The following is a 19,705-nucleotide window of genomic DNA, read 5'->3' on the forward strand; positions in this document are numbered from 1 at the left end:
GACAGATCGAGTCTGAGTCTCACACACTCCACTGGAAACAGAAGAAACCACTTCACACAAGCCACATTCTTCCCCGTTTCATGAACATACAATTCCTAAAACTCCCATTTTTGCTCCAGGAATGGCATGTTACCCTGTACGCTGTGTGAAGAGCTTTCATGAGAGAGAGAGAGAGAGAGAGAGAGAGAGAGAGAACGGGTTAAACACACATACACACAACTTAAACTTAAAAAATATAAGCAAAAATTTGAAATGTTTGCTTTTTATTTTAATTAAATACAATTTAAGTGAATGTGCTAAAATTACTGAAACTGAAGTTTAAAAAATATTAAATAGTGTTGCTTTAGAAATAGAAATAACTTTTTTTTAAACTATATACTATATATAAACAACAACAACAACGAATTAAAAAATGAAAAAAGCACATAACAAAACTACTAAAATGAAAACTGAAAATATAAAAATAAAAGTGAATTTCAAAATATTATTAAATACTAAGCTAAAACAACAGTGACTGTACTGCAGATTTGAGTTCCAACCCCCATCAAACACACCCGAACCATACAAGCACATTCAGGATGATGTGAAAAACTATATTCAGGTGTGTCTGATTCTTTATTCAGCACGTTAGAAGAGTATAAACTCTGACACAAGGGCAGTATGGGATTGGTGTAGAGAGCAAACATGTGACACAAGCTGACTCAGCAAAACTGAGTCTCAGATTTTCCTGAGAAATAACAACGTTTGGGTCAACAATCATCATTATCATCATAATCACCACCATCATCATTATCATTATCATCATCATCATCCAGTAAGAGTCAGAGCTGTGAAGTGAATGAAAAGAAATTTTTGAGTCTATATTTAGGGGCTGTTTACACAGACGCCGTTTTCAACTAAAAACCGTTTGTTTACACGACAACAGCGTTTTGGGTGTGAGAAAACGCACATTTTTGAAAACGGGTTTCAAAGTGCAAGTTTTTGAAAACGGTCTCTGTGTAAACAACAAAAACGCGAATCTCTGAAGACGATGACGTCACGCACATGCGTATTACGTGTTCAGTCTATAGTGTTTCATCCCCATCTACTGGCCTGGCAGCAGAATACAGCGTTTTTAGTCGTTTTCGTGGATCCGTGTGAATGGGGATCGTTTTGACAATGTTGTCGTCTGTACGCGGAAAACTCAAAGGAAAAACTTCTCTGTTTTAAGCGTATCGTTGTCGTAGAAACGTACCCTCATATGTTGGCGAATCTGAGGTCTGTTTGAGACACTGTTGAGATCTCTTCTGAGGCCCTGTTTACACGAAGGGAAGACGCAGATATTTCCCTGCGGTTTGGCCTCTCATTTACACGAAAACCCAGTTTTTATCACAGAAAACGATTATTTCTAAAAACTCCGGCCAAAGTGGAGATTTCTGATAGCGGCAGTTATGTGTTGCCGTGTCAACTGGGAGAAACGGGGTTTTAGGTTCTCAAACGTCACGTTATGCGACAGAAAATGCTTAAAGGAGAACTCCGGACAATTTTAACATTGAGCTCATTTTGTTGTAAATTTGGAGTGCTGTCAGTACAGAGAACAACGACAAAAATCTGTGTTGCCTACACCGTGTTATCCTCTTTTTAAAATTTGCACCCTGTATTTACTTCCTGTTTTCGGTCGAAGTCCACAGTAGTCGATTGTCGAGTTCACGCGCGTGATCATAGGTAACTAAGCAACAGTGGAGAACTCGACAATCGACTACTGTGGACTTCGACCGAAAACAGGAAGTAAATACAGGTATGAGCGCTGGCTGAATTAACATCGTTTCTCTAAATACCCGGTTATGTGTAAATGTGGCCTGAAGCTCAGGTGAGTCTGGAGAAATGTCTCTGGTTTGAAGGTTATTGTCGTTCAGATGATAAATGAATGACAGACACATTTCCCCTCAAACATCTGATCATGTGATCGATCTGCGCTGCTTCATGAGTCACAGTGACTTGACACCATGTTTGATGAATGCTCAGTTCACTTTATCCCTGATCCCTTGAAATCAGTCACGTAACACACTAAACATGATCTCAAGGTTTTCTTCGGAAATTGTGAGTGATTTCTATGCGGTTGCTTAACCCTTTAAGCCCTGAAGGCAGTTTTAGAGTTGTTGTTTTCTGAGTGACACACATAATTAAAGCCTCATAACTCCAAAACTACAGTAAGGAGAGTCAAAAGGTAGGTATTGTTTGACAGAACACTTATAAATTACGTTACATTTGGACATTCTCCTGCTGAGAAACTGCAGAAAAAAGACAAAAAAATTAAAATAAAATAATAATAATTTTTTTTAATATATATACTTTTTTTTTTTTTTTTACATATCTTTCTTATTTGACATGCAATAACTCAGGAAGGAAATAAGGTAGAAGGACAAAAGCTGCATCTGGGTCATATTTTGTGGTGACAGCATAAAGTAATCTAATGAATTATCTGCATAGCAAAAACAAATCCATTACCACATATAAACACTCTGGCAGCCGCCCAAAACACCATAGCAACCCAAAATATCATAGGAACATCCTAGAAACTTCCTAGAAACACTCTGATTATTATACGCATATCTAAAAAAATCCCTATTAATTCCATGTCAACAACTTGGCAGCCACTCAAAACTTCATAGGAACCTCCCTAGCAACACTCTGGGAACCACCTCGAACACCCTAGCAATCCAAACCAAACTAAGAACCTCCTAGCAACTTCCTAGAAACACTCTGGCAGCCACCCACAAACCCTTAGCAACCCCCTAACAATCAAAAACATTCCAGAAACCTCCTAGCAACACTGTGGCAACCACCCCAAACACCCTAACAACCCAAAGTTGCTTTGAAACAATCTGTATTGTAAAAAGCACTATATCAATAAAGGTGACTTGACTTGACCAAAAACCTCCAAAAACCTCCTTGAAACACTTTTACAGCCACCTATACACCCTAGCAACCCCCTAGCAATCTAAAACATCATAAGAACCTCCTAGCAGCATTGTGGCAACCACCCAAGCAACCTCCTAGCAACCCTAACAACCCTAACAACCTCCTAGCAAGTTAGCAACACTGTGGTATTCATCTAAAATACCCTAGCAACCTCCTAGTAACACACCTAACAACCCAAGCCACACCAAGAACCTCCTAGCAACATTCTGGCAGCCACTAAAACACACTAGCAACCCAAACCACCAAAACAACCTCCTAGCAACACTGTGGCATCCATCCAAAATACCCTAGCAACCTCCTAGTAACACACCTAACAACCCAAACCACCCTAACAACCTCATAGAAACAGTTTGACAGCCAACAAAACAACCTAGCAACCCCCTAGCAATCCAAAACCTAATAGAAATCTCCTAGAAACATTGTGGCAACCACCCCCAAACACCCTAGCGACCTCCTAGCAACCCAAACCACCATAACAACCTCCTAGCAACACTCTGGCATCCTTTCAAAATAACCTAGCAACCTCCTATTAACACACCTAACAACCCAAACCACACCAAGAACCTCCCAGCGACATTCTGGCAGCCACCCAAACCACCCTAGCAACCCAAAACACCCTAACAACCTCCTAGAAACACTTTGCAGCCACCTAAAACACCCTAGCAACCTCCTAGCAACACTCTGGAACACTCTATCAACACAGTGAAATGTAAAGACTATATTTCTGCATGTTGTTGTGGCTAGTTTCATGTGTAGAGTACTTTGGTCTGGTTGTGATCATGTAATCTGCTGTGTCAGCGCTTGATCAACAGCTGATGGCTCCGACCCCCCAACACGACTCATACTGGCTGAGATTAGCGCTAATCCAGACACATAATCTCACTCACGTGCAGGGCATGGTGAAAGTGTGTGTGTGTGTGTGTGTGACCCCTGTTCACTTCCTCTGCCCGGTGAGAATCCTGAGGGTTGTTTATTTGTGTTCGCTGAGTTTCACTGTAGTACAGAAGTCATGTGCACCACCATCATGGTCCTGACCACCATCGCTCTCATGCTGCGACGGATTTTCACCAACCGCGTCAAACCGTGAGTCCACAGCCTTCTCTGTAAGATCAGAACAAAGTACGGCACAGGTGATGGTGTTAAAATGTGCTGTTGTTATATAAAAGGAGCCATGTCTACCTAATCTGACCCTTAAGACCTATACTGCGATCGATGTAACCTAATGTAGTCCGGGGGATTCAGTTAAAGGGATAATTGCACATTTGTCTTTAGTCAAACAGTTAATTTCATGCAATGATCTTTTCTTCTTAATAACATCACTTAATATTGTAAAAAAAGAGACAAATAGGATCCAAATGTTCAAATCTTTCAAAATGGGGGCCTTAAAAGGAGATCCTAAAAACAACAATGCACTGAGGGCAGGAGGTATACATAATTTTTTTTTATTAATACATATTTGATATTAATTATACAAATATATGCATATAATATATGAATTATATTAATATTTTATATAGATATAAAGATTTTATATGGATATAAAGTATATCAAAGATTACATATAAAATATAGTATAATATATAATGTGTATTAATATTAATATTAATATTTGAATTGTAAAATACTTCTAAAAATGATATATTTATATATTAAAATATCTTCAAATATATAGAAGTAACTATAGACTTATAAGAGGTAAAGAGCCTGATTTGAAACACACTACATAGGCAGCATGTCAAAATAAATCATTATCCTCTCATGTGAAGCAAAAAATATATGATTCCAACTGAGTTAAATGTTCTAAAACTAACAATGTGCTTCTCAAAAAAGCATTAAAATGAACCAAACACAATCGTCCACCATTTTGGATGTTTTTTTTTTTGTTTGTTTTTTTTGTTATTGCTTTTTTTTGTCACCAAGCGCAATGCAATGCATTCTGATTTGCTTTCACTATGAAAAACGCATGTGCTTTAGAAGATGAAATCTTATACAGTAACATATTTACAGCAGACTGTCCTGATGCACTATGTATGGTAATGCCATCTAGGTAGGGAGCTGGAAACAGAGCTCATTACAGGCTTATTGTTTTCTTTCCATATCTCCAGACAGCCAGAAGTGAACGGGACAATGGAAATGCCACATGAGAACGATGCGACGGCTACAAAAAAATAACTATGAGAAAAATCGCTCAACCGTCTGGGACTGCGAGTTTGGGAAGGAACTCAGTTCGGCCTGTGAGGATCTTCTCAGGCGCATTTTCACAAAGTAAATGGTCACCCTGAAATATTTAAGAGCATTGTCAGATCGAATACAAGACGACAAGCCTGCAGCGCCCAGAAAAGACAGAGAATTCACAGAGATGAAATGGGTTTTGTGTGGCGACTCCATTCCCATCACAGTGTGGATTTCTGAGCTGGACACTACAAGTAAAAAAAAAAAAAAAAAATTTCCAAAGTGCTTTCAAGAGCTTCAGGACGGGATGCCCTGCTCCATTTTATAGCTGTAAGTGCTGCGAACGTCCTGTAAATCATTCATACACAACAAGCGTCCATCAGCTGCATACAGGACTGGACCAGCACCATCATCATCTTCTGCATCAGGACCTTCCTGATCGATGTTATTCACTGAGACGAGACACAAGACAAGGAAAGAGTTTGTTATTGAAAGAGCTTTTAATGAAACTCGACTCTGGAGGAGGCAGTTTAGTGCATGAAACATTGATGCCTTCACATGTGGGCTCTTTCTGTGGATGTGAGTGTGTATTTTCCTCGCTTCAGCGAACACACACACACACGGTCATTTCTTCAGCTCAGCACACTGTAGTTTCAAGCATTGGTCATTCAATCAATGGCCGATGCTGAATCTAGAGAGTTTAATGAATGCAAGCACAAAATTACTGAAATTAACACAATATATTCATGAAATGCATATTTTACAGTAGCCTATATCACGTTTTTGACTGTACAGCTGAATCAATAATTTATCATAGTCTGTTTAAACAGGTTCAACAATGAGTAATGACACTAAATGGAGATCAAACTGAGAGTTTTGGCTATTGCTGAGCCGCTTATAGTCATCTGGAAGCCCATTTCTGATACATAAAAAAAAACTGATTGCTTTGGTAAATCATATTTATGAGATACTAACCCATAATGTTTGAGACAAAAAGTAAAAAATTATGACATCTACATTTTGTCTTTTGTATTAATTTAGACTTTTTATGTCATAATTATGTCTTTTGATCTCAATTTTGATATTCATAAATATATTATTTATACTAAACATAAGACAAAGCCATAATTATAAGACAAAAAGTCAAAATTGTGAGTCAAAATAATGAGATGAGTCATAATTATAAGAGAAAAAAAAATGAAATTTTGAGATACTATAATTATAAGACAGTCATGAGATAAAAAGTCGAAAATTATGACAGCCAAAATTACAGGTCATAATGCTGAGATAAAAAGTCAAAATTATAACAGTCAAAATGATTAGATAAGTTATAATTATCAGAATAAAATTGCAATTTTGAGATAGCCATAATTACAAGACAAAGTCATAATTATGACATAATTATGAGAAACACATTTAATTTTGAGATACTAAACCATAATCATAAGACAAAGTCATAATTATAAGATACAAATATTTTTGAGATACTAAGCCTTAATTATAAGACAAAATCATAATTATGAGATTAGTAATAATTAGATAAAAAAGTTGAAATTATGAGTCAAAATGATAAGCCAACATTTTTATTTGAATTAATTTAAATTTAAAATTTAAATTTTTGTCTTTTTGTATTAATCTAGTCTTTTTATGTCATTGTTATGTTTATGTCATAATTATGACTTTTGATCTCGTAATTTCGATAAATGCCAAAAATGGGCTTCCATGCTCACATGTTTCTCCTCTGGAGTTTCAGAAGAGATCTCAAACTGAGCTCAGATTTGCTCAGGATAAAGTCTGCAATCAAAAGTCTCAATCTGATCTCAAACATTTCTCATCAAATGACCTGAGCTGCTCCACGTTCATTTCACAGCTCCAGACTCTTACAAGATGCCGATTTACACTTTTTCATGTTTACATTTTTCTTAAGGAATTTTAGGAGAAACATCTGAGACTAAGCTGATATAAACTAAACAACTGAGAAGTGAGTTGCAACACCATGTTCACACTGGGGTTGTTTCTCCTTTATATTTGCACATTTTAAACACTATTTACAGATCATGAGTTTTCAGATGACAGCTGGATTATTCCTCAGAGTTCATGTTCTGATGAAGTCCTGACCGACTCAAACTCTCCCGGGAGAGATTCAGAAAACACAGCTGCACTCGAGAAGGAAACCCGAACCTCACCGTCCCACTCCAAACATCTGCTCGATATACATTCCTCTGCATTCAATCCCAGGTGTCTCACAATAGCTGGAAAGCTTATATCCCACAGACGAATACGCCGACTCACACGAGACACAGATCAAGTTTCATTCGGTGTGTGTTTATGATCTCAAACACAGAAACATCTCTAAAGTCCATAAACACACAGATGGAGATGAAAACCATCAGGACCTCCTGGTTTTCATCCCTATCCCAGCACTGTGGAGAATCAACACCTGGCCGATGACCTGAATGAGTTTAATGCAGGTTTATAGCCAGTTCTCACACCCCAGACCCGCTTTGACTGCCTCTCCACACAACCATCAATACCTCCTTCCTACTGCTTCTCAGCCTGAACTTCAGATCTGTGAGGAGGATGTGTGCCAGGTCTTCGGAAAACAGAAGATGAGGAAAGCCAAACATCTGAGGTCATGAAGTCATTAGAGAGACACAACAAGGATATTGCTCTTCTCTCTCTACACAAATGACTGCTCCTCCAAAGACCCCTCTGTCGAGCTCCTGAAGTTTGCAGACGACACCACAGTCATCGGCCTCGTCCAGGACAGCGTTGAGTCTTCTTATACAGACAGGAGTTTAAAGAGTCACAACAACCTGGAGCTGAACACACTCCAAACAGTGGAGATGACCGTGGACTATCAGAGAAACAGCCCAGCATTATTCCAGCTCAGCATCATGCTTCAGGTTTCTGGGCACCACCATCTCTCAGGATCTGAAGTGGGACAATCACATTTGGGGCTTTTGCATCAGAGGAACCTTTTCATAGGATTTTTGGCGTGTTCGCACCGAAGGAACTAGGAACGATTTTAGTTCTAGGAACTCCTTTTGGAGGAACTACTTCCTACTTCAGAGTCGGGTCTAAACCAGCACTATAGGAACTACCAGTGACGTTAGTGTTCGCTGATTGGCCGAACGCACTCGAAACACCAGCACCCGCCATTTTTTAAAAGGCTGTGCAAACACACAGATTATAACCTATATATTTACTCCAGAAACTAACTCTACGAACATGGAAAACCGTGATAGATGGGTCTCTAAACCTTTATGCTGAAGAGAAAATCCAACGCAACTTTGAGGAGACCAAGAGAAATATTTCTGCTCAGCTAGCAACACTGGACATCAATCACACGCCATACGCTAATAACTTTTCATTACTGTCTACTTTCTATGTATAACAGTTCTATCTAATAACGTATTAGACAGAGTTGTTGAACAGATTGTAAACTAATGAACATGGAGAATGCGAGCACTGGCGTTTTCAGCGCTGTCAAAATAAAGGTCCGCCGTGCCGTCAAAATAAAAGTCACAACAACGAGCGCGGCTTACGTCACTTCAGAGTTCCTTCTGGCGGTGTGAACGCAACCAGGAAAATGTTCCTCTGGGAACCATTAGTTCTCGGGGAACCACCCTGGTGGCTATAGTTCCTACAGCTAAGTTCCCAGAACTACCCAGTGCGAAAGCCTCTATTGACTCCATTGTCAAAAAGGCCCAGCAAAGGTTGTACTTTCTTCGTCAACTGAAAAGCAATGGACTGTAAGGACAGCAGAAAGGATGACTGGTGTGCACCTGTCCAGGACTTGTAGAGGACAACGGGGTTACAAGCGCACTGGGGTAAAAGGCACCTTTGATTTTATTTTCCTCTAAACCACTAGATGGCAGAAAAACCGCAGCACTTTCCAAAACATCCGCTTTTCTAGATGCACATGGAAATTTGTCAGATCCTTGACGCGATCGCAGACAGCAACGCAAAGTTGATTCGGCGCTACTTTGATCTAATATGTTATGTTTTTTTATAATGCTGTAATTTAAGTAGCGATTATTGAATATATTTTGCAACTGCAAGACAACATTTGGTCCCCACTAGTGATTAATTCAGGGTAAATTTGCATACGCATTCTGCCATGTTTTAAACGTTTGCACTCTTGCATCTTCCTGTTTGCTTTTACCGATAAGATGAGTTATGTTCTAGGAAATATGGTACCTGTATGATACCTGGTTCACTCTTAAAAACAAAGGCTCTTTATTGGCATCGGTTGTTCCATTAAGAACCTTTAACATCTATGGAATCTTTCCATTCCACTAAAGATTCTTTGATTTTTTGTTCTTCATACTAAGAAAAAAAAAAGGTTCTTATAAGAACTGATCACTGAAAGGTTCTTTGGGGAACCAGAAATGGTTCTTCTATGGCATCACTGCAAAAAAAAAAAAAAAAAAAAAACCTTCTGGAACCTTTATTTGTAAGAGTGTTTAATATGTTTCTCAAGAGAGGTTTTAATGTTGTCCTCCTGTATTACACTGAACAGATAGAAATGCAGAATGGTAGGGTCTGTTAATAATAGACTAAATAGACATGCATAATTCATGAATAGAACCCGCAGGTGTTCTGTGATTGACATGTAATTCATGCAAGTGCACAACATGACACACCTCAAATCATCACAAGCATTAGTCTTCAGCGCACAGACCATTGTGTTGAAATATTGTGATTTCCCTTCTATAGCTTTTGAAATGCTCTTTAAATAAAACTACTGAATCGTGTTTTGGAAAATCTAAAAGTGTGTGTGTGTGTGTGTGTGTGAGTGAGAGAGAGAGAGAGAGTGTGTGTGTGTGTGTGTGTGTGTGTGAGAGAGAGAGAGAGAGATAGAGAGATAGAGAGAGAGTGTGTGTGTTTGTGTAAGCAGATGCAGGAGTCCATTGTGGGTTTTTTTTTAGTGTCTTTACAACACAAATCCCCCACTTAACTCTCTATTGAAGCAAACAGTGAAATGTGACACCGTGAAATGTGAAATGTCTGGTGTCTGAAATCAGACCTTACACAGGTAAATCTTTAGAACATCCAGCAAATATGATGAAATAAAAATCTAAATCTGAAAAATCAAGTGCCGCTTAACTATCTGTAATAGTCTCGTCATAATAATGTCATGTGATACAGTGTTTTTGCTTACTGTAAAAAGTATCTAGCCTATATAAGAAGGCAATGCACATTTTGTTAGTACAAAACTCCAACTGTAAACATTTTTTACATCTTTTTATCTTCTCAAAAATACATCTCATTGCTATAACATACAATCAATGTCTAAAGATACACACAAATAAAATGGTCAGAATGTCCTTTAAAGCTTTCGTTAAGTGGCTTTTGTTCTTGCTGTAAAAGACAAAGAGAGCTGGAGTCTCCATCTGCTGGTGATCAATTACATTACAATCAATCAATTCAAATATTAAGAAAAATATTACACAGCTCAGCTGTGTAGAAAAAGTACAGTCATCTTATTATAAACCCCACGAATATTAACAGCTGCATTTTAAAAGTAGTCTAATATGAATTTAGGCCTATGAGTAAAAAGAACAAATAAACTTCTTTTTTTTTTTTTTTTTTTTTTTTTTTTTACACAAATAGAAATTTTAGAAATAGGCAGGTGAAATCTTGAGTTGAATCTATTTTTAAAAGCAATCTGTATGATTAGGCTACTAGTTCAATGCGAAACCATATTAAATAAATAAATAAATTGACCTTATTGAATGACTGAAACTGAAATCTTCTCTGTCCTGAAATTAAACGAGTCGCGTGTGATGTAAACTACATTTCCCACAATGCTCTACTAGCACCGCTGCGCGTCATATCCTGGAAATGATACAAAGTTCAAATCTGTTTAGTTTCAGAGAAATGTGGAGATAAATTCATTGGAATGAATAAACAATGACGAACAAGATCAGTGTCTCGTCTTCTCAGCTCGTCTGGAGAGTTTGCAATTTATTAATGTCACTGTTTTTCTCGTTGGCAACTTACGTGCAGGTAAACAAGGGGTTTAACTGCAGATGATCTTTAAATATGAATCTTGATTAATGTAATAAAGATGGTCATTTAATTATCAGATTAACTTCTTGTTTTTGTCAGATAAATGATCCAGATGCCGTTTTGTGGATGGTAAGAATTCACTTTAACCGAGAAACATGTTAAACTTCTATAAAACAAACAAGTGTTTTAATGTGGGTTTTTTCATAATGATTTTGCAGGTTGGTTATGCTATTCCAGCTGGATTATGCTTTTCGATTTGCTGTCATCAACAAATAACAGGTAAACAGTGTTTCCATTGATCACAGTAAGACGCGATGCTGCCCTCTAGTGCAGTGAAGCAGAAATACATTTCATTGGTCCAAAAATATTTTAAACTCCCCCTCAAGTCACCAGAAACACTTTTGATTTTCCTCGGTCAATATTTAAGTGGTTATTTACTGACAATTTACCTAGTGTAATACTATGGTGTCACGTGCGCGAACTTCCGGAAAATATTCATGTGAATATACAATAACAGGTTGAATGTGAGATTTTCGGTAAATGAAAACATTATTAAAGGGGCTGAAAGTGTTGAAGACTCTCCTTCCGTTATGTGCTTTTCCAGAGTCATTACTATGGAGGAGAATCGCTGATCTGCATGTGCTTTTAGCCTCTACGTTTGGACTTATTCTGGGCTGGAAACTTTGTAAGGAGGGAATTACAGACATTTTCCAGCAAGAAGAAGGAAGGTAACAACATAAAAGGATTTCATTTTTCACTTCATTTTTGTTGGTCTTGAAGTAAAAGTTAATTTCATGTTCACTCTTTCATCATTTGCTCACCCTCATGTCATTCAAAACTTGTATGAGTTTCTTTCTTCTGCTGCGGAACATAAAAGTATGAATGAACATGGATTTATGAATATAACTTTATGGTGTTTTTCTGTCTATCTATCTACACTATATGGATGGACTAAAAGTATTTTAGTATTTACCAACAGCGACTCTAATGACATTGCATTATAAATACAAAGACATTAATATGGAGCATCTGGGAAAGTTTTCCACAAGATTTTGGAGTGCTTTTTTGGGAATTTTTGCCCATTCATCCATTAGATTATTTGTGAGGTCAGGAACTGATATCGGACGTCTGGCTCACAGTCTCCGTCCCAATTCATCCCAAAGCTGTTGGATGAGGTCGAGGTCCGGGCCAGTCAAGTTCTTCCACACCAAACTCATCCATCCATGTCTTTATGGATCTTGCTTTGTGCACTGGAGCACAGTATATGCTGGAATAGATAAGGACTTTCCCAAACTGTTCCCACAAAGCTATCTATCTATCTATCTATCTATCTATCTATCTATCTATCTATCTATCTATCTATCTATCTATCTATCTATCTATCTATCTATCTATCTATCTATCTATCATCAATTTGGAGCTTGACAGTCATGAAGCTTCTTTAAAAATATCATAAAAGTTGTATAGGTTTGGAACAACATGATGGCTTTGAAATGAAGGAATAATTCACCCGAAAATAACCCTTCATCACGAGTGTAATCTCGTCTCTTAGGGAATGTGGTGGACTCCTGCTGGTGGTTTTCTGGCTTCTGCTGTGCAGACATTCAGGAAGGTACTGTAAACCATCTGATAAAGTTTTATATTTTAATGTTCAAAGATTGTGTTTAACACAGTGTTCTTTTCCTTTATAAGACTGATCTGTGATCTGGTTTCTGTAGTGAATCTTCATGTGTGTGTCCTGTAGGAGTTCTGTCGGCTCGCTGAGGATCTGCACTGCTGTGGGAATCACTGTGTTTCCCTTCATCACGTGGATCTATTACTACATGAACACAGAGCTGAGGAAACACTGGCCTGAACACTGTAACACTGCTCTCTGATCAGCCAGCACAGGACACAAACCTGTCCAGATCCAGACGTGTGGTTTTCTTCACTGCATTCCTCTCTTATTCTGTGGATTATATATTCTAACAGAAAGATGGCACCATGACTCTATGACTTTTTTGAAATCTCTATGACTTTCTTTCTCTGTGAAACACAAAGATGTTTAGCACAATATTAAAGGTGGTTGTGTCACACACACTATTTATTCAGAATATATATTTTTTTAATTGAGTTTTCAGAAGCAGCTATCAAACTGGATGCATATCTATAATTGTATGCACGTATACTGTTTAGAGATTGTTAAAAACATGTTTATGCATTTTTAGCAAAAAAGAAAAAAACATTACCTGAAATAAAATAAAAAAAATTATTTATTTTTTAATTCAGCTAGTTAAAAGATAAATGGACTGCATTTATATAGCGCTTTCACAGACCTATGGTCACCAAAGTGCTTTACATATAGCCTCACATTCACCCATCCATCCATTCACTCACTCAATAATACTCCAACAGCGGTGTCAGCCATGCAAGGCGCCATCCAGCTCGTCAGGAGCAGCTCGTTAGGTGTCTTGCTCATGGACACCTCGACACTTGGTCAGGTGGAACCGGGGATTGAACCACCAACCTTCTGGATTGCAGAGGCGGACAGAGTACACAGCTTCATTACTTGAGTAAAAGTACAGATACCCCTTGCTAAATTTTACTCAAGTACAAGTAAAAGTACTACAGTCAGATGTCTACTTAAGTAAAAGTACTGAAGTACTTGTTTTTAAAAGTACTTGAGTATCAAGAGTACAAGAGTACATTTTCTAAATATTGCATTACTACTGCCACAGTGCTTACATTGGTAAACACAGCAAACACTTGAAGCGAAACCTATCATTAACTTGTTCAGAAAATTGAAATAGTCTGGCGAGGTGGGGCCACGGGTTGGCACATTCCCGGGATGGACCTGCTGCGTCTTCATCCATTGTTTCGTTCATGGTTTCGTCTCTTATCTAAATCTGACCATGGAGTTGACTTTGGCGGAAAGCTGAAGGTGATTGCTGATAGGCTGTCCCAATCAGTGGCGCCTGCACAATCCAATCATGTTTGAGAGGGAAACAACAAATTGAGGGTTTCCGAGATTTTTTCTTTTTTCCTTTTTTTTTTTTTTAGAAGAAGTAATGGGTACTCACGGTTATGGATAGAAATGTAGCGGAGTAAAGAGTACAATATTTGCCTCCCAAATGTACTTGAGTAAAGTCATGAGTACTCCCCAAAAATGATACTCAAGTAAAGTACAGATCCCTCAAAAACTGTACTCAAGTAAATGTACTCCGTTACTGTCCGGCTCTGCTGGATTGTAGACAACCTACATGAACCACTGAGCCACTGCTGCCCATTGTTGCCAAGCCAGCATTTCTAATTTACGAGAAACACAATATTGAAGTAGTACAATAACTAAAACTTCATACAAACAATATAGACATTAAAAAACAATAACAAAAATAGCTCAGGTTCAGCACATCATCTAAATGGGTCTTTAGCGTAGCACTGCAATTGTATTTATTTATTTGTGTTCTTCATTTATTTATTTATTTTTCAAGGCTTTGCCAATTGAATATAGTTGTTTTTTTTGTTTTCTTTGGTGTCTTTATTTTTGTATTATGTACATGAATACACATGCATAATATTTGGCATTTAACAAAAGCAAATTGTACATTATGAGTTAAAACTGAATCACTTCTTCACTTCATTCAGTTTTAACACAAAAAATAACAAATGACAAACACAAAATTACTAAACCTTTTAGCTAAAATTAAAATGAAACAGAAAATATAAAAACAAAATCTAACTCAACGTATTAACAAACACTATAATAGTATCTCAGTGACAGTATTGTATTATACTAAAAACAGTTTTATACTCACTAGATGCAAATGAGTGGAGACTGAAATGAAAGATGATTCTCAGATCACCAACTGTACACTCGCCATTCACTGGGGAATTAAAATACAAACATTTATTATGAATCATTATCCAAATGCATATATGCAAATATACTCTCTTTATAACAGAAATGATCTCACTTATCTTCAGCATCAGTTCTGTCATCAGTGTTAAAACACCAACATATCCAAACAAACACACAATGAGACCGTAAACTAATGTAAGTTAACACGATGAAACTGTTGCAGTCATTTATTCGTGGGACAAAAAAAACAAACAAAAAAACATTAGGTTTTGCACCATTAACATTTACAACAAACTTAAATACAATTTATTATAAAATAATAAAATAAATCTCTCTCTCTATACAGTACCAGTCAAAAGTTTGGAAACACTACTATTTTTAATGCTTTTGCAAGAAGTCTCTTATGCTCATCAAGCCTGCAGTAAAAAACAAAACAAAAAAAAAACAGTAATATTATGAAATTATTACAATTTAAAATAATGGTTCTCTTTTTTAATATACTTTAAAATCTAATTTATTTTTGTGATGCAAAGCTGAATTTTCATCAGCAAGTACTCCAGTCTTTGGTGTCTTATGATCCTTCAGAAATCATTCTAATATGATCATTTGATACTCAGTTATTATCAATGATGGAAACAGTTGTGCTGTTTAATATATTTTTTTGGAATACTTTTTTCAGGATTCATTGATGAGTAAAACGTTAACAGCATTTATTCATAAAAACAGCATTTATTCAAAATAAAAACATTTCTAACAATATAAATCGTTACCATCACCTTTTATCAATTTAACGCATTCTTGTTGAATTAAAGTACTAATTTCTTAAAAAAAAAATAGTTATTGTTCCCAAACTTTTGAACGGTAGTGTATATTGTTACAAAAGATTTCTATTCTAAATAAATACAGTTCTTTTTAACTTTTTATTCATCAAATAATCCTGAAAAAAGTATCTCAGGTTATAAAAAAATATTAAGCAGCACAACTGTTTCCAACATTGATAATAATTCAGCATATTAGAATGATTTCTGAAGGATCATAAGACACCAAAGACTGGAGTACTTGCTGATGAAAATTCAGCTTTGCATCACAAAAATAAATTACATTTTAAAGTATATTAAAAAAGAGAACCATTATTTTAAATTGTAATAATATTTCATAATATTACTGTTTTTTGTTTTGTTTTTTTGTTTTTACTGCAGGCTTGATGAGCATAAGAGACTTCTTTCAAAAGCATTAAAAATAGTAATGTTTCCAAACTTTTGACTGGTACTGTATATATACAGTGAGGAAAATAAGTATTTGAACACCCTGCTATTTTGCAAGTTCTCCCACTTGGAAATCATGGAGGGGCCTGAAATTGTCATCGTAGGTGCATGTCCACTGTGAGAGACATAATCTAAAAAACAAAATCCAGAAATCACAATATATGATTTTTTAACTATTTATTTGTATGATACAGCTGCAAATAAGTATGTGAACACCTGTCTATCAGCTAGAATTCTGACCCTCAAAGACCTTAGTCTGCCTTTAAAATGTCCACCTCCACTCCATTTATTATCCTAAATTAGATGCACCTGTTTGAGGTCGTTAGCTGCATAAAGACACCTGTCCACCCCATACAATCAGTAAGAATCCAACTACTAACATGGCCAAGACCAAAGAGCTGTCCAAAGACACTAGAGACAAAATTGTACACCTCCACAAGGCTGGAAAGGGCTACGGGGAAATTGCCAAGCAGCTTGGTGAAAAAAGGTCCACTGTTGGAGCAATCATTAGAAAATGGAAGAAGCTAAACATGACTGTCAATCTCCCTCGGACTGGGGCTCCATGCAAGATCTCACCTCGTGGGGTCTCAATGATCCTAAGAAAGGTGAGAAATCAGCCCAGAACTACACGGGAGGAGCTGGTCAATGACCTGAAAAGAGCTGGGACCACCGTTTCCAAGGTTACTGTTGGTAATACACTAAGACGTCATGGTTTGAAATCATGCATGGCACGGAAGGTTCCCCTGCTTAAACCAGCACATGTCAAGGCCCGTCTTAAGTTTGCCAATGACCATTTGGATGATCCAGAGGAGTCTTGGGAGAAAGTCATGTGGTCAGATGAGACCAAAATAGAACTTTTTGGTCATAATTCCACTAAACGTGTTTGGAGGAAGAAGAATGATGAGTACCATCCCAAGAACACCATCCCTACTGTGAAGCATGGGGGTGGTAGCATCATGCTTTGGGGGTGTTTTTCTGCACATGGGACAGGGCGCCCAGCTAACAATTTTTGGTTCCCATAACGTTAGTTTTTGGTACCCAGAACATTCTCAGAATGTTAGTTTATGGTTCCCAGAACGTTATTTTTTATGGTAACCACCCAGCAACGTTCTGGGAACGTTATTTTATTGTTACATAAAAATAAAACCAAAAAAGAACGTTCCCCTAACGTAAGTATTTGGTTCCCAAAAAAATAACCAAAAAATAACATTAGGGGAACGTTCTGTGTTAACTGGGCGACTGCACTGTATTAAGGAGAGGATGACCGGGGCCATGTATTGCGAGATTTTGGGGAACAACCTCCTTCCCTCAGTTAGAGCATTGAAGATGGGTCGAGGCTGGGTCTTCCAACATGACAATGACCCGAAGCACACAGCCAGGATAACCAAGGAGTGGCTCTGTAAGAAGCATATCAAGGTTCTGGCGTGGCCTAGCCAGTCTCCAGACCTAAACCCAATAGAGAATCTTTGGAGGGAGCTCAAACTCCGTGTTTCTCAGCGACAGCCCAAAAACCTGACTGATCTAGAGAAGATCTGTGTGGAGGAGTGGGACAAAATCCCTCCTGCAGTGTGTGCAAACCTGGTGAAAAACTACAGGAAACGTTTGACCTCTGTAATTGCAAACAAAGGCTACTGTACAAAATATTAACATTGATTTTCTCAGGTGTTCAAATACTTATTTGCAGCTGTATCATACAAATAAATACATTGTGATTTCTGGATTTTTTTTTTTTTTTTTTTTTTAGATTATGTCTCTCACATTGGACATGCACCTACGATGACAATTTCAGACCCCTCCATGATTTCTAAGTGGGAGAACTTGCAAAATAGCAGGGTGTTCAAATACTTATTTTCCTCACTGTATACAGTATACAGTAGAGATCTTGATGATTTTAATGTGCGATAAACACAAAGTACACTTCAACAATGGCACATTCTTGGATTTCTGTACATAATATTTACATATTAACCAAGCCGATTCCGTGTTCAGAAACGTGGTTTGCAGGTTAATGAGTAACATACTCAAATAAAGAGCAGAAGGGATAATAAGAGCAACGTGAGGAAAACTCCAACCATGAGACATATTAATGCCGTCCATGCCAGCAACTTATCAAGAAAACACTGTACAGTATGAACCCAATATTGTATAAATATAAATAAAAGAATTTAAGATTGTGTAAAAAATGTTGGTAACCAGACAGCTGACAGTAGTCACTGACTTCCATAGTATTTTTGTCCTATTATGAAAGTCAATGGCTAACCAGCATTCTTCAAAGTATCTTCTTTTGTGTTCAGCAGAAGAAAGAAACTCGTACAGGTTTGGTGAGTAAATGATGATGAATGACATCTTTCTGCTATAGTATATACACTTTATTCAAAAGAAAGTTGTTTGCTTATAGATGAAATTACAAACACTTGATTGTGACGCTTTAAATCTGCCATCCCAGAAACCAGTTTATTAAAATAAAGCTAAAAAGGTAACAAAAATGTATGAGGCTGAAACACCCTGTTTTCAACAGCTTTCTGGGCTTTTCCATCAGGATTGGTGCAAGAGAATTCAGTCAGAAGTCAGTCTGACACAAATTATCATTTACAGACCATCTGTGAATTAAATGAAATTAATTTCTTCCTCAGTACTTTTGTCTTGATTTCCAGTACAAATATCTAAACATCCTTAAATCAAGATACTTGAGAAGCCAAATCACAATTACGTGACTTTACACTTAAAAGAGAAAATATCTCTCACTGGGGTCAGAAAAATAATCTTGTTTTCCCTTTGAATTAAGTTTATTTTTCTGACCCCACTGGCAGATAATTTTCCTTGTTTAAGCTTAAATCATTTTGATAAAATTTTCTGAAAACAAGAGTCATTTTGCTTCTCGAGTAAATGTATCTTGATTTAAGTATACGTTTAGATATTTGTAAAGGAAAACAAGACAAAAATTATTTTTGGCAGTGTAAACACTAAAACTAATCTGCTGGTTATCTGTTGCTTATAAACTAAAGCTAGCCTTCTTGCCAGAGAAACCTAAAAGTGCAGCTGCATCATCATAATTTCATCTATAATGAAGGCAAGTGACATAAATACAAGATTATATGAGATATTCACCTGAGAAGAGTGATTCTGCTGCGATCTGGTGGCTGGATTCTGTGTTCGGGAAAAAAACATATCTTATAATATATCAATCAATCTTAAATAAATCTTAAATATTATATATATAATATACTATATATACCATACATCCTTTTCCAAAGATGGTAACACACCCTATAGATATTTTTAGGTGTGACATACTAGAATAGAATTTCCTGCTGCAAGCAACACTCCAGGCCTTTCTTTAGGCTTCAAAAATCCAAACCAAATTCACAGACAGAGGAAATAATAGTATACAAAAATATAGCTAAATAACTTATTTCCTAGGCTAATTTAAATATTCTAAATTTCTAAATAA

The 19,705-nt window shown here is 36.9% G+C and overlaps 2 protein-coding genes across 3 annotated transcripts in view; both read left to right on the forward strand.

Moving 5' to 3' along the window:
• fbf1 (Fas binding factor 1) overlaps nt 1–19,705 on the forward strand; it is a 214,230-nt gene that overhangs the window by 99,325 nt on the left and 95,200 nt on the right. The window lies entirely within an intron of this gene.
• tmem220 (transmembrane protein 220) overlaps nt 6,886–19,705 on the forward strand; it is a 70,948-nt gene continuing 58,128 nt past the window's right edge. The window contains exons 1-6 of one of the 2 annotated variants that reach the window (XM_084387855.1): nt 6,886–11,148; nt 11,251–11,280; nt 11,370–11,430; nt 11,756–11,879; nt 12,704–12,763; nt 12,896–13,377. In XM_084387855.1, the coding sequence (XP_084243981.1) occupies nt 11,053–11,148; nt 11,251–11,280; nt 11,370–11,430; nt 11,756–11,879; nt 12,704–12,763; nt 12,896–13,028 (504 nt within the window). In that variant the 5' untranslated portion in view covers nt 6,886–11,052 and the 3' untranslated portion in view covers nt 13,029–13,377. Of the gene's footprint in view, nt 11,149–11,250; nt 11,281–11,369; nt 11,431–11,755; nt 11,880–12,703; nt 12,764–12,895; nt 13,378–19,705 lie in introns of those variants that run through there. The other variant, XM_084387856.1, reaches the window with a different exon arrangement.

Source organism: Rutilus rutilus (assembly GCF_951802725.1).
Source record: "Rutilus rutilus genome assembly, chromosome: 1".
NCBI lineage: Eukaryota > Metazoa > Chordata > Actinopteri > Cypriniformes > Leuciscidae > Rutilus > Rutilus rutilus.